General features: G+C 45.6%; 1 protein-coding gene across 4 annotated transcripts in view; it reads right to left on the bottom strand.

Moving 5' to 3' along the window:
* LOC124719018 overlaps positions 1 to 15457 on the bottom strand; it is a 50860-nt gene that overhangs the window by 11965 nt on the left and 23438 nt on the right. For 3 of the 4 annotated variants that reach the window (XM_047244686.1, XM_047244684.1, XM_047244685.1), the window contains exons 3-4: positions 7786 to 7935; positions 5628 to 5753 (exon numbers count right to left, since the gene is read on the bottom strand). In XM_047244686.1, coding sequence (XP_047100642.1) covers positions 5628 to 5753; positions 7786 to 7926 — 267 coding nt within the window. In that variant the 5' untranslated portion in view covers positions 7927 to 7935. The remainder of the gene's footprint in view (positions 1 to 5627; positions 5754 to 7785; positions 7936 to 15457) is intronic. The other variant, XM_047244687.1, reaches the window with a different exon arrangement.

Here is a 15457-nt window from a genome sequence, read left to right as displayed (position 1 = left end):
ATTGCAGCTTTGGTGTCTCCCTCTGGTGGGAAAGGGGAAACGTTGCCCGTTCACGTGCATTTAAGGGGCGCTACGAGCTCGCCAGTCGGTCAGTCTGGCTCAGTCTCTCGTCCCCAGCTTGCTAGTCTGTCTCTTGTCCGCATTTGTTAGGCAGTTAGTGTCTGTCTGTCAATTGGATCAACCTTTAAAGCAGGCAAAAAGAGAGTCTTTCCACTCCACCAGTAAGAGAACTCAAAAAGTGGTCGCCCGGTCGGGGCTTAGTTCCTGCATCTGAGTCTGCGCGTCAGGCCGCCAGTCTGCTCGGGCAATGCTCATTGGCGGTCAGATCGATCGGTCGGTCGCGCACTGAGACACGAGACGATTTGTCCGCCTCGAGCGTCGGCGCATGTGAGGTCGCCACGTGAGTCCAGTGGGGCGCGGCGTACAGCGAGGGGTAGTGGCTTCGCGGTCGACACGAGAGCAACAGGAGTCAACCCACGACATCGGTCTGGCCGGTGCGAGCTGCGACGCCGTGAGATCGGCGCGCCTTCCTGTGTCCGTTGAAGCGGCTGGCAGTGGACGGTTCGGGTGAGCGATTTGGGGGTGCTGGGCCAGGTCTTCTCGAGAAATCACAATTTATTAGAAGTTAAGTGATTGGTGATATGTTGTTTGATTTACTCTTGTTAAATTCTACTTGTTTTCTTGGTGAGGTCACCAGTCGTTTTGCTTTGGGGTCGTCCCACCATTCTTCTCCGTTTGCCCACCCGCGGGAAGGTGGTTGTTTATAAATTGGGTGGTCTGTTTTTCCCTTTTGGAGTAGGGGAGGGTTAGAGCAACCTGCGGTTTGGGTTGTTCGGTAATCTCCCTATCAATCTACCACACGTTAGTTGCTGCCTCTGTCACGTTTATCGGATTTGGTGTGTTAACGAATTTATTGCTTGGAGTGTAATGGGCTAGTACCTGAAACATGTTTTGATCTTTGGGAACTTTGATATTATTGCCTATGATCTTGAGAGGCGGTATCTGTGTACTGTAGAGCATCTTAACTATTGTTTGGCCAACCTTGTAGAATTTTATATTAAACTGCATTTCATGGGCTTTTATTTAAATGATCATTTTAGTATATAAAGTTGCCACCCTTTCACTCTAAGACCTTTCTTAGAAGTTAAAATCAAGTTGCACCTTCAGTGCAAGGTTAATATTTTAATTTTTAGTGTTTTGTATCATTTCCACCCCTCCTACAGGGGGTGCATAGTTTGTGCGCTTGTGTAAATTGTTAAAACTCTTAGTTTAAAGTTATCTGGTGTGTTGCAGATTTGCACCAGTCTAGTCTTTCAGAGGCTGTTGCGAGTGGTCGTAACTACGGCCGTGTCAAAAGGGAGCGGCAAAGTTCTCTGCCCGAAAGCTCATACAGTCAAAACTTGTTTCTTTCTGCCTCTGAATAAACTGAAACTTTGATATTTAGAGGGTGCCTTCTGATAATAATTTTAAATCTATTTCTTTTAAAAAATGCTTTTAGGCACTATTAAAGTGAATAAAATTCCCATTTGTTAAAGGAAATTTGGTTATGATTTCAAGAGTTACTCCCTGGCAAAAAACGAGTTAATGTGTTAAACATTTGACATCAAATATTTAAGTGAGAAAAAGCTAAAAAGAGGTTTGAAATTATGTATAAAGCTTGTTGGAAGTCACACAGTGCTTTCATCACCCAATATTGGATTTTGCAGCCCAAAGTGGTGTTAAGGGTAAAAAGTAGCACTATTTTCTTTTTCAACTTTTACTATGTTTTTCTCGTGACTACCACTACGCCTCGGTGGCACGATGGTTATATAAGAAGCTCAGCAGCAGTGGGAATGGATCCCACTCTCAGCTCTGCTGAGCTACGCACACTGAGCAAGTCACGCTTTCAGAACGTTCCGTCAACAAATGGGATGGCAGAGATCGATCACGTGGGGAGCACGTGCCGACCGGCACGACAGCGAATCGCTCTCTCGTCCACCGACCCTGCTACCCTACGGATGTGCCCGCCCGCTCCTCCAGCCGAGGGCATAATGCTCTTCCACCACTATGTGCGGTTCCGTCCGCGGTCATAGCAGGTGATAGACCGAATGTACACCGTAGAATACAAGGAGGAGAATAATTCTCCATTTTTTGGCAACTCTTTCATTCCCCATGCTGGAGTGAACAGGATCAGTCCCAGATTCCCACTTTACTGTGGTTCAGACATATAACCTAAATATTTGCTTTATTACGTTAAACCTCCAACGTATCACACTTAGCGGCAAATGGACTGTGTCGGTGCTTTAAATTTGGTCAATAATTGTACGAAATATTGAAAATCAAATTATTATTGCTCCCGGAAGCCACTACAATAACAACCTGCAACTAGGACTGTGAAATGTGAAGTGGATAGGCCATTTAGTTACACGGATCAGAACATGAGGGATTCTTAACACAGTTTAGGTCCAATAGAATGCCAGGATGGGCTGGAGACCCAGGGAGTTTGGCTAAAGAAGTACCAGGTACGAGGGTGCGAATGTCCCGCTAGTGCCGCAGCAGCTGCAGGCTCTCCGCTCCCTGTAGAGTACCAGCTAGTGGTTGTCCACGAGCAGGCAGATCTTATGCGTCCAACCGTGTTATCAGATAGTTTTGAGATGGCTGCTCCTACACAAAAAACAATGCCATATTTTTTACCTACTCTCTCCGACGTGGCCCCATCCCTAATTCGACTTTGACTCCCGTCGTTCTCACCGCAGGTGAGTCCCTCTCACCCCGGTGACCGATTCAGCTGACCCTCCTTCGAGAGGAAAAAATTCGTGCGTGTTGGCGATACAAAATATTTCGCCTGCAGACGATAGCTAGAGTCGGGACGACGTACGGAGAACCCCGACACTTCACAGTGCCGTTCCCGACTTTCCACTCCGAAATGCTGACGGTTCCAGGCGAAAACAGTAGCCGGCTACGAGCTGTGACGGCACGGAGGTGTCACCGCAGAGACGTTTACAAAATTGCGTTACTTTATCGGTCGAGATAGGCTCGCGACAACTGGCCCGCCGAGACTGTCGGGGATCAATTTACGCCGACTCGACCGTAGTGGCCGGCTATTCTGCTTCGTGTGACTCGCACGTGCTTTCTACCATTTTTTTGCACTTTTACACGTTTATCGACAATATACATTTGGAACTTCACCACACGACAGGGTGTGAAGTCCAGCCATTCTTCGCATTCGGAAGGACGACGGTTCAATCCCGCGTCCGGCCATCCTGATTTAGTTTTCCGTGATTTCCCTAAATCAGTCCAGGCAAATGCCGGGATGGTTCCTCTGAAAGGGCACGGCCAACTTCCTTCCCCATCCTTCCCTAATCCGATGAGACCGATGACCACGCTGTCTGGTCTCCTTCCCCAAACCAACCAACAAACCAACCAACCAGCCATTCTAACCCCAGACAACATTACAGTTATTGTATGTAAATATTTTGACAGTACTTTTTAATTTCTTTACTAACTCATGTATTCTAGAGCACTGACTGCCATATCAAAGGTTTTGGTTGTGCAAAATAGTTTAGCCAAAACTGTGTCTCAGTTCACTATTTTGCTAATACAGCTCCTACTCCCAAAAAATTCATAAGCTGCTACCACCTACTCGAACCCAGCGGTGCTAAACCCTAGAATATCAAAAATAAAGCAACACGTGAAACGAGGATGTCGATTACTGACTAATGTGTGTGTAATGCACTGTGTCGTCTTTTACACAAGAACGAGAACCACCAGCTCTAAACGGACACAGAGTTGTTCGCCTCGGGGACGGCTAGCAATCGGCAGCTGTAGGGGGAGCCAAGTATCTGCTGCTGCTCACCAAGTGGGGCATTTTGTTCCTGCCACCCAATAGTACTTTCCCCTCATCTTTGGAGGCAGAGAATGTTTCTGCACATATTTTTTGAGAAGCTTTCATTACTAAACGTTGCACAATACTGTTGACACTCGTGATCCTTTATGCAGTACACGAACAGATAGGACGGCAAAAGTTTGACAAGAAATCTGTCTGGTAGTAATGCTGAGAGGCAGATTGAAACTGGGAAGCCTTTTTATATTACATTAAGCATTTAAACTATTTATATTAATAAACTAATAAATTTGTAACGATTTTTAAGTCGAGTGATTACCTACAAATTTTGGTAATAATATGACCCGCACAAAGTTTCGGTATTGACAGAACAGAACACTTTTCGCCAGGGGCACGAGAGGTGGAAAGGCCACTACAGTGGGTCTCTCTCCAGGAGGCTAAAGGTAACCGGCGAGGGTGCAAGCGACACACGGCCACAGCAGGCGACAGCGAGCCAACCGGAGAGGCCGAGGTACACCACGCGCGTCTGCCGTTGCAGTCGCCGACTCGCCGGGCCGTCTTTTCGGAGCCCTCGTCTACAAATTTTTCAGCTCTTCACACTGAAGGCTATAACAATTAGACAGGCGTCAGTCTAAAGATGGCCGACAGTTGCTACATCACAGAGGAACGGATCTCAGAAAATCGGTCGAATAAATTCGAAGACTTTGCTGAGAATATTTTTGTCTGCTCAATGAACTGCAATGAAGGTTTGTACCATTTTAATGCTTTGCAGTGTGCATTAAATAATCATCTTTGGCAAAGTGCACCAACATTCTCCACTTTGACCATAATCTTCACAAATTGCACTCCCTTATAAACTTTCTCACTGTAGACGTAGTGGGAAATGATCTCTTAGTGGGATTAAAGGGATAAAAGTTCGGCAGCGTTATAGAAACGTATAATGTACTCGTAGGTAGTTTTGCAATTCCGATGTCTGTCTGGATACACACACAATGTCCTAACCGCCCCCCCCCCCCCCACATAACATCAAACTTGTGAACTGAACTCACTTTTGGATTTAATATCACATCGAAAAAAATTCTGAAGACAGATCGTCAACTAGATTATTTCTGACAATTTTAGGTCGTTCCAGACACTTTCCTCTGAATACCATTATTTCAGAATACTACACATACAAATTGAGATGTAGCTGACAAAGTAAACAATTACAGTTCAATTTATTCTGGACTGTCCCATCAGATACTATTCGGAACGATCATTATTAACAGTTGACGGTCGTGTAGAGGCTCGGTGGTCAGCCTTCGGTGCTCCATTTAGGGATGTAACTGTTTTAAATTGGTACCACTATTTCAACGATAGCCGTCAGCCAGTTGCAGAAAGGCAAAATACCAATAATGTTTCATTAAATGTTTGGAAGAACTACAAAAATTTGCTTTAGTTAACGTATCAGTGTTACGGTCCGAGTGTCTCTGACAGCTCGCGATTGTTTTCGGATGATATTTTTACAGAATGTAACAACATTATCTGCCTATAGTTCACACAGTAATACTTTATTATTCTAACTGGCCAATCTGTCGTATGACATTTTAAGCAGTCATAATTTACCACTAAGTCTACGGCGAGAAAGAAACATCGAGACATCGTTTGGAACGAATTTTTATATTTCTTGCAGAACTGCAGAGTGGTACAAATTTAAGAAGTTTTGTTCTGAAATGAAGCAGGAAAGGCTAGCCCAGAAGCCCTCACAGAGCCAACAGCTGCAGCTCAGCCTAACCGAGTGACACTACGCACACAGTGAGCTCACCACAGTCGGCACGGGTAGTGCAGCCAAGGCACCGCCGACCTCTCCCAGCATCACCTCCACCTCCTCCTCCTCTTCTATTTCGTCCACGTCTCCTTCGGCACTGTTAGTGGCGTCAGCTATAGTCTCCTGCGAAAAAATAAATTCTGTCTGTTCATTTGCCGTGTTCTGTAAGAAGCTTTGCAAAGGATGTACAATAAAAGCTTATATTAAAAAGCTACAAACGAGACAGAATTACAGGTCTTGGCTTTGGGAGATGAAATTTTTATTATTGCCAATCAGCAGCAGCAGCCGCCACCACCACTGCCATTTCTATCGTTAAATGATGCGGCCTCTCCGAGTACCGAGTTCAGGTATGTCTGCAACTTCAGTCTCGGGCAACATTCAGCCAGGTAACTTCGGCAACCTTCCACACGCCTTTGCCCCAGCTGTTCTCTCTGTGATGTCTTTTACGTCAGTAATTGATCTGGTGTCTTCTGCCCTTTTCTTCTTCTTCTTCTTGCCTTGTAACCCAAACACAGACCTTCCGTGCCTCGCTGTGCGGTTCTAGGCTTCTGCCTCGTCTATTCGTGAAGTGCACAGGTCCCACAGCCTCCAGTCAAAACTGGGAGGGCACACCGATCAGAAAACTTTTTCCCTAGTTTTACTGCCGTATTTGATCTGAATTTTGTTAAATGTCTTCCAAATGATTGCCAGCCTAGCTCAATACGTCTAAAGATTTAAGATCTCAGGTCTCAAGTCGTATTTACGTGCTAGCCGAGACGGACGTATTCTCCGACACTGTCCGACAGTTTCTTTTTGAGCTGTACTTTTCCTACAGATCTTCGTTTAGTGGACAAATTTTGTCAACAGAAGATTTGCATTCATTTCTGCTGCCCGGCATTCTCGGTCGAGATCTATAACTGAAGTCTGTTGCTCTTCAAAATCATTTGCTAATACCACAAAGTCATCTGCAATGCTCAGGTACAAGAAATAAACAAATGTGAAAGTGAAGACATTACTCCTAGGTTTCGGAACTTACGGTTTCTTCCTCGAAGAGGAGAAAGTGACACGTCGAGCCAGATTAAAAAGGAAGAGTAGCTCACTTAGACTCCAGCTATAACGAGGGTGAGGTGTCAGAGTTAGCTGCCGCTCCTTTTTAACCTTACTCCGCCCGACCCTATCTCCTCTCTGAAAAAGAAACTGTAACTTCCCAAATCTAGGTAGCGTGTCACGTCCTTTTTATGTACATCTATTCACTATACTAAAAATTACCTCGTAAAGCTAAGTACTGACTGGCAATTCTGTCTCTCTATTTTCTAATTTTCTCAAGTAAATTTTCTTTTGATACAAAGTACAGGTTAATATAATTGGATACTCACATAAAAGTTGTGGAAATGTGCAAGCTTTTGGAGCCAGTGGCTCCTTCTCCTGGAAGACAGGTTGAAGGGGGAGGAAAAGTAATGAAGGAAAAGATCTGGGGAGGTTTAGAAAACTGGTAGAGTTACAGAAAAATTGCCGAGAACACAGGTCAGGAGACTTACCAAATTTGACGATTACTGAGGACTGTATCAGATGAGATTTGAAAACCAGAGAGCTTACAAACTGAAGGTAAAGTGATATGCAAAACAGAGATTACTGGAGGGGGAAAACTTAAATAATAATAATAATAATAATAATCATGCACGAGTTAAGAGCAGAAAGCTTATGGTGTAACATACCACTTTGTCAAACTGATGTGTCACACAGGGTACTTAGGAGTGTCAAATGACAATCGTCAACTACTGAAGCACACATATTTAATATCGTTCAAAGAATGGAACATGCTTCTCAAGTGTGAGGTTCTTCTGTACGTGACGAACGTCGTTTGTCGGTCCTAATAGCCTGCACGACATGTCACTTTAACAAAGTGATATGTTACACTATAACACTGTGGCAGCAGGCCATACCCCTGCCAGTACCTCCCAGAGCCTCTCTGGCACTCTCCTGCACTGCAAAAGGTGGTTATTCGGGCTTTTGACAGGTCGTCACATCAATGTGGTTGGACTGTGTATTAAACATAGATATAAAAATTAAGGATTTTAGTTTCACAGGCCACTGTGTTTTCAACTGTGTGTTGTATGGTAGCAAGATACTCTCATCTTCAAATTCCATACGTGAAGGCAGTTGTCAGCAATGTCACCTTGTATTCCTTTACGTAGTTGGCAGTTTTACGAAGCCTTCGCAAAATTGACTCGTCTCCAATGTCGACTGGTTCACTTCTGTGAGATTTCACAGAGTTGAGAAAAGAATCTACTGCCATCCAATACTCTGTTTTCTCCATCTTTTCTGCCTGAAACAATTTACATGCCTTACAACCACACTGCAAATCAAAAGAGAAAACATTCTCGTATGCCTCAAGCACAACAGAGTGTTATTCTTTGGCCTAGAACTAATAAATACCAAAACCATGCTCATCCTTTAGAAACTAATGATTTTTCTTATGTAAAAAAAACAGCATTTGGTAAGAGGAACTTAAGTAATGTCTACTGTTCATCAAATTACTTATACAGAACAATTTTGTTAATGACATAAGAAAGAAAGAAACAAACACAGCCACCATCACTACTGTAGTTGTCAAATGTCAAATCCCAGAACAAATTCTGAAAGACAGGCATCAAATAAAATGTTCATGCAGCTTATTTAACTATCATCTCAGTATACCCACCCCCCATCACCCCCCCTACACACACAAATTCCCCTCTATTCCTTTGCCTCACCATGATGATTTTGATTACCACATAACTACAACATAGTCAGAAAAATGACTAACAACACAATCTACAATAGAAGTTGCCCAATACTGCTGGAAGCTCATTAGAAAGCTGAACCAGAATAGCTGCTTGTAACAATATTTATTAACAACGGACTTTTTCTCCATTCACCACCATTGTCAAGTACTCTAGAATGATGTGATGTTCATCTTACATCATCAGTGAACTGCCTTATAGCTGTCAGCGCTCTGATCGGATGGTGAATAACGCAAATGTATTGAAAATAATACGTTAATTATGGTTTCACAGTAGTTTGACACTACATCATTCTAGATGTACTTAAGAATGGCAATAAACGCCAAAACAGACTGTCATTAATGAAGATTAATTATTACAAGTGGCCATTCTGGTGCATCTTTCTAATACCTAAATCATTATCTAACATACATAGTGCTGCTGGCCCTGACAAAGAAGAAAAACAGCTAGCTGCAGTCATGTAGCGAATTTTATGGTCCACTAAACAACACAATGAGACGAAGCTCAGTCCTCGACCCATTATTGTTCGCACTTGACATACGTGACCTTTCGTTAAGCTTACTTACTAAAAGAACATTTCTCTATGACGAAGGCATCGCAAATCCCATATCTGACAAAAGAACCTGGCTAGACTGTGTTGAATAGAAGCACAACCCAACGGTGGCTTAAACAGACTGCTCCTTAATGTGAAGTATATAGTTGATCTAACTTTTTGCAATACTAAAATAAAACTCCACTGGTCCCCAATGCATTATTAAGCTATAACCATGCGGAGTTTTTCAACAAAACAAAATTCCAAGGGATTTTCATCACCTACACTCATGGAAATCTCACACTGATATAACCACATGAGTAAAGTACGTTCTACAATTTGTTCAATACGAAATGTAGTGCATATCGATGTACTATGCTTGTTCTCATTCAGTACTCAATTATGGGACCATCTTTTTTTTTTTTTTTTTTTTTTTTTGGGGGGGGGGGGGGGGGGGGGGCACAAATTGCAGCTGGTGAAGTTTCTTAACCATTTAAAGGTGAGCAGACAGAGCAATACTGTTGAAGTAGACAGAAAAAATGTGTAAATTACTGTTTAAGAAACCCCTTGTATGCCGGCATGCACTACCTATCACATTTTACAAACAAAAACTTCAGTAAATTAGACAAGAACTAAGAGCCCAACAAGATGAACAAATTGGAAAAGGTCGGTTGCCCACACAACAAAACAGTACAGTTCATCAGCACAGCACACGTCAATGTCAACTATAAGGGTATAAATGCCACTGAGGGAATTTTGAAACGTTCTCACTCAATCAGCCTTATGGTGCCGTCCAAATGGTGCAATATTTTGGCAAACTTACTTGCTGCCATCTTTAGCTGGGAATCACACACGAACATCACAAAACTACAGGATGTTTTAATAAATAATAATAATTCACTGTTTTACAGTCAACAGGAAAACTTAGAACCTGATCTGTCATAAGCAGACAATTAGAGGCATTTATGTAAGTCATGTGAGAGTACACAGACAACCGTGTACGAATTTTACAGTCTTAATCTTAGAGTCTGTAACATACTCTAGTAACTTGATGACGATACTGCCTAAGGACATTTCTCTTTAAAAAGGTGCTTGTTATGTAATAAAGAATTTCTTAGTATGCACTACGGTTGACTGAAAAGTAATGCCTCCACTTTCGTAACTCTTCAACAGTCGGTAGCATCGGTCTGCGGCAGGTACTGGCTTGTTCGACAGCCTCTTCTCTACGGTTCCAATTCGTGGGAAGCCTCAGCATTGAAGGTTGTGTTGTCACAGCCCTGCACAGACGATCGGTCAATGCAATTAAAGCAACGTGCAGTCATTCAATTCTTGACAACAGAAGATGTCACCCCACAGGAGATTCATCAGAAAATGAAAGCAGTTTATGGTGATTGTGTTGACATTAGTACTGTGCATCGTTGGGGGAGTAAGTTTAAAGATGTCGAGGTGGGAACATCTGACCTGCGCGACAGAGTTGGACGTCCTGTGACAGCAACCACCGAATTTCACAAGCAAAATGTTGACAGATCATCGTATCACTCGGAGAGAAATTGCAAGCACAATCGTCATTTCACAAGAACGTGCGGGTCAATTTATTGCTTTGCCTGGCTATTGGAAGTTCTGTTTTCCTGCAGCATGTCAATGCCAAACCACACACTTCATGTGCAACCACAGCAGAATTTCAGAGACTGAATCTCACCACTGTACGGCATTCTCCATGTAGTCCAGATTTAGCACCGTCTGACTTCCATCTGTTCCCGATAATGAAAGCTGGTCTGCGGGGGACATCATTGTGCTTCTGATGATGTTGAGAGAACTGAGAGACTGTGGTTGCAGAAACAGTGTCGATTCCTTCTGTGATGGCTTCTGAAAACTTGTTCATCATTGGCAGAAATGTATACAATTGGCTGGTGATTATGTGGAAAAGTGAATATTGGTAATTAAACATCACATTCCAAGGATTATTTCTGCGTTTGATTTATTAAAACATTCCCATGCAAACCCAATCAACAAAGGTGGAGGTGTTACTTTTCATTCAACCCTCATATTTCCTCTTTGGTTACTATGAACTGCTTGAAGATATTTACCTTTTAAATGTAACCGTCACACCACTTCCCATTTCCAGCCATATCGCCCACTCTGACTTGCGATGTATTCCAATGTGCTTTTTGTAACCTGCACAATCTCGAGAATGCATTAAAAATTGACATGCTTCTGCATGCTTTTGAACCAATTATGCAAACATTTCTCCACTCTGGTGATGGTGATGGTAGCTCAAAAACAGGGTTTTGGAAGGATCAGTCAAGAAAGGCAATAAAAATCACTGTCAGTGAAAGATAAAGAGGTCTTAAGGCAATAGTCCAGATGAAGATGAGGGATTATGCATTAATTGGCAGTTTTCCGCTGCTTCAGTTTTTTGACATGCTGTGTGCGAACAGGCAGTGTTCGTGACATAGAACGCTGCTACTCCCAGTTTTGTACAACGTAGGCTTTCGTGGTCAGTATTTGCACACTCTGTTAATTTTGTTTCATGGTCAACAGATCGTGGCAGTAGGCACAGATTGATTGATTAATTGGGGGGGGGGGGGGAGGGGGGGGGGGGGGTACGGGACCAAATGGTGAGGATATCAGTCCCGCAATTCCAAAGTAACACACAAAAGAGAGAGAGTCTGCTCAAAGTGGATGGATCCAGTCAGAAGAATTAAACTATAGAATGGGGAAGCTCAAACACACACGGTAAAAGGTTAAAAAGGGTAGCCCAAAGCATAAACTGGGAAAACAGAGGGCTAAAGGAGCAGTCTTTCCAAGGGGAAGTGGTCATGGGCTCCAGACCGAGAAAACAGGAAGAGAGGCCCCAACCACAACCGCCCTGCCCCTACTCCCGGAGTAAAGCAAAACCTTAAATCTAAAAATAAAAACCACTTTCAGGGAAGAAACTGAGGGTAAGTTCAACCGTCCGAGAATCGTCTCTTAATATTAAATTTAAGGAATCTGCAACACTCTACTTAGTACGAAGGGTCAAAAAATAGGGGACATTCCACCAATATATGTAATACTGTTAGTCTGGCTCCACAATCACACTGTGGGTGTGGTTTGTTACGCTAGAGGAAACAATGAGCGAGCCTGGTACGACCAATGTGTAGACGACACACGACAGTGGACTCCTTCCGAGAGGAGTAGAAAGAAGCATGTGTAATTGCAGTAGACTCCTCGATTGTGCGGAGCAGTAGCGTATTATACGTCATTCAACATTAGTGCAAGAGAGAGCTTCCCTGGGATGCCGCCACGACTCGGGACACGTAGAAAGACAACAGAGTAGGTGGCACACTCAAGGGCAGAGAGGTGGTCACGGATAGGAGAGACTGAATGACGAAGAGAGTAGCATCGGTCGATAGCCGGCAGCAGCTCACTGATTTGTTACATATTAAAACACTGTGGAATGAGGCCTGAGAAACAAAACTGAGGGCCCTGTCGATGGCTACTAGCTCTGCTGTGAAGACACTACACGATTCCAGCAATAAAAATGGCGCTCTAAGCTAGGAGACATAAAAGTGTATCCCACCTTCAAGGATAGAACGTACGAGACACCGGAAAACCGTAGCGGCGAAAGAGACATTAGGACCCTGGAATAGATTGGACTTAATCTGTTGCCTAGGCACCATCCGAGGGAAGGTGTGGGAGGAAATCCGAGGAGTGCTTTCCAGAGAGTGGAGACGGAGATCTCGACGGGGGGAAGTGAGATGCATTCCAATAATCAGTCCCACCCGTGGGCGGTTATCGGGAGTGAGACATCCCCCGTTTGCTAAGAAGACAGGGTACAGGGACGGTCAGGGAATCTACGAATGGCAAATGCGTAAGAACCGGGAGTTGGCGCCATCGTATTTGTATAGGGAGAATCTCCACTTCTGTCAGGAGACTGCCGACAGAACCAGTGTGAAAGGCACCAACAGCCAGATGCAGACCACAACGGTGTACACGGTCACGTATTTTCAGATTGGAAGGACTAGCTGAGCCATAAATCTGACTACCATAATATAGTCTGGACAAGTCCAGAACATGGTAAAGATGGAGAAGAGTAGCTCTGTTTGCACCTCCATAAATGTGGGCCACGAAGCAGAGAGCATTAAGCTTCTGCACGCATGTCGTCTTCAGGTGGCGAATACGTGCAGCCGTGTGAGCTTCTTATCAGGAATAAGACCCAAGAAACAGGACTGTGCTACAACACTGAGGAGCTGGTCAACTACATAAAGTTCTGGATCGCAGCGTACTGTCGGCCGAAGACAAGAATGTGTAACCCGCACATTGGAGGGAGAAAACAGGAAGCCACGGGAGACGGCCCACGCAGAGACCCGTCAGATAGCGAAGTGGGAACTGCACCAGATGCAAAAATTGCCGACATAGGTCCTATCGGATTAGGGAAGGACGGGGAAGGAAGTCGGGCGTGACCATTTAAAGGAACCACCCCGGCTTTTGCCAGAAGCAATCTAGAGAAATAACAGTAAATCTAAATCGGGACGGCCGGACGTGGGTTCGGACCGTCGTCCTGCCGAATGTGAGTCCAGTGTGTTAACCACTGCACCACCTCGCTCGGTCGTCGACAAAAAACTCCAGGGTAGTGACAGTCCCGACAGAGTTTGAAAGCCCGTCGAGGAAGAAAGTGACTCGACACAGAAACCTTTGGGATACTATTCTCCTGAATCCGAAGGGTGCTAAGTCAAGTGTCAACTCGAACCTGGAACAGGCGGTGGGATAAAAACTTGTGCATAAAAATCTGAAGCCGGTCATCAAAGCCCCAGTCACGAATGGTAACGGTGCCAAGTCGTGTCGTATGCCTTATGTAGGTCAAAGAATTCGGTGAGAAGGTACCGGCAATTAGTAAAACCCTGTCAGATTGCTGTTTAAAATCTGAGTAAATGGTCAGTTATGCCTCATCCTCGCACGTCCGGTCCACGCTCTGTAGCTTTCTGGGCCACCGGTGACAGTCGACTGTCCGGGGTCTCACTCCCTGGAAACCACACCGATACGGGGACTCGAGGCCCCGAGATTCGAGTACCCGACACGAAGTGAAGCTAACCATTCTCTCGAGCAGTCTACAAAGTACATTCGTCAAGCTAATCAGGCGGTAGCTGTCGAGAGATGCCGGTTTCTTCCTGCGCTTAAGAACGGGGATAACTACACTGTCTCGCCACTGCGATAGGAAAACACCTACGAGCCAAATGCAGTCGAAGACCGAGTAGATGTCGCCTCTCGGTAAACTCCGAGTGTCGGATCGTCTAGTTTTGGACGGAATCCAGACCGCAGGGCACGTCGTGTGAAGTAACGGCCTGCAAGAATTCTCACTGAGTGAAGGTGGGGGTTAAAACAGAGGGGGGGAGGGTAGGGGTCTGTTCAACTCTGCGTTTCTGCTGGAGAAGGGTACAAGGATAGGAAGAGGATGCCGATGCCGTGGCAAAGTGTGTCACAAGGTATTCCGCAAGGACCGACGGATCAATGCACAGAGCACCTCGGAGAGTGAGACCCCGGACAGTCGACTGTCGCCGGTGGCCCAGAAAGCTACCGAGCGTGGACCAGACGTGCGAGGATGAGGCGTAAGTCCCCGAGGAGAAAACGTAGCACTCCCAGCATTCCATTTTACTCTGCTTAATAAGGTAACGAGCCTCAGCTCTTTTAAATCGCTACAGCTCCCACTGCCAGTCCCAAACAGCGACTGCTACATCTTTGGTCCACCTCGGTACCAGTTAATGGTGAGGGGGACTTGTGGATAGGGGTACAGCAGTGACAGCGGCACGAAGAATAGAGGCAGAGATGCCCCACACAAACGCATCGACGCAATTCGAGAGAGAGAGGTCGAAGCGCACAGCAGATGTACATAAAGGCCAATAGGCCCTGCAGAATGCCCAACGTGGGGGGGCCGTCGGCCTGGCGGCGGCAGGGGAACAATAGAATCATTGGAAAGTGGTCACTGTCACAAAGATAATCACGGGGTGACCAATGTACGGAAGTCACGGGAGCGTGGGGGGGAGATCGTGAGATCGATAGCAGTACAGGTGCCACGAGTGGCACCGAAGTGCGTAGGGAAACCGTCACCGAGAGGAGACACGGCCGAGCGGTTCTAGGCGCTCCAGTCCGGAACCACGCGACCGCTACGCTGACAAGGATCGGACGACGTCCGTAGTCTCCGGTTGCGAGGCGAGACGTTATATCTGGGGGCACTGCATGGGGGGGGGAGTCTTGTCCTGGGACTACTTCTCTTTCAGAGGTGGAGGAGGGCAGGGCACAGAGGGAGCACAGGCTTCTGCAATATCCAGAATTAAAAGAGAGCAGGCAACTCGGGGGCACACAGGTGGGGTGTCTCGTGGCCGAGTTGTGACAGAAGGCTTCCAGTCTGAGAGATGCCGGGGAGAGGGATTCCGGGGGGAGCCACACCACTGGCAGGTGCCGAAGGTGGGCGCTCCGGCCGGGGAGGGGGAGCGGCTCCCGGAGGGGAGACACGGGAACGGCGGGGGAGGGAGAGGGGAACGGGACAGGGATAC

The sequence above is a fragment of the Schistocerca piceifrons genome, chromosome 10 (assembly GCF_021461385.2).
Source record: "Schistocerca piceifrons isolate TAMUIC-IGC-003096 chromosome 10, iqSchPice1.1, whole genome shotgun sequence".
Taxonomy (NCBI): domain Eukaryota; kingdom Metazoa; phylum Arthropoda; class Insecta; order Orthoptera; family Acrididae; genus Schistocerca; species Schistocerca piceifrons.
The sequence above is the reverse complement of the archived record's forward strand: the minus strand, read 5'-3'. Positions and strand labels throughout refer to the sequence as shown.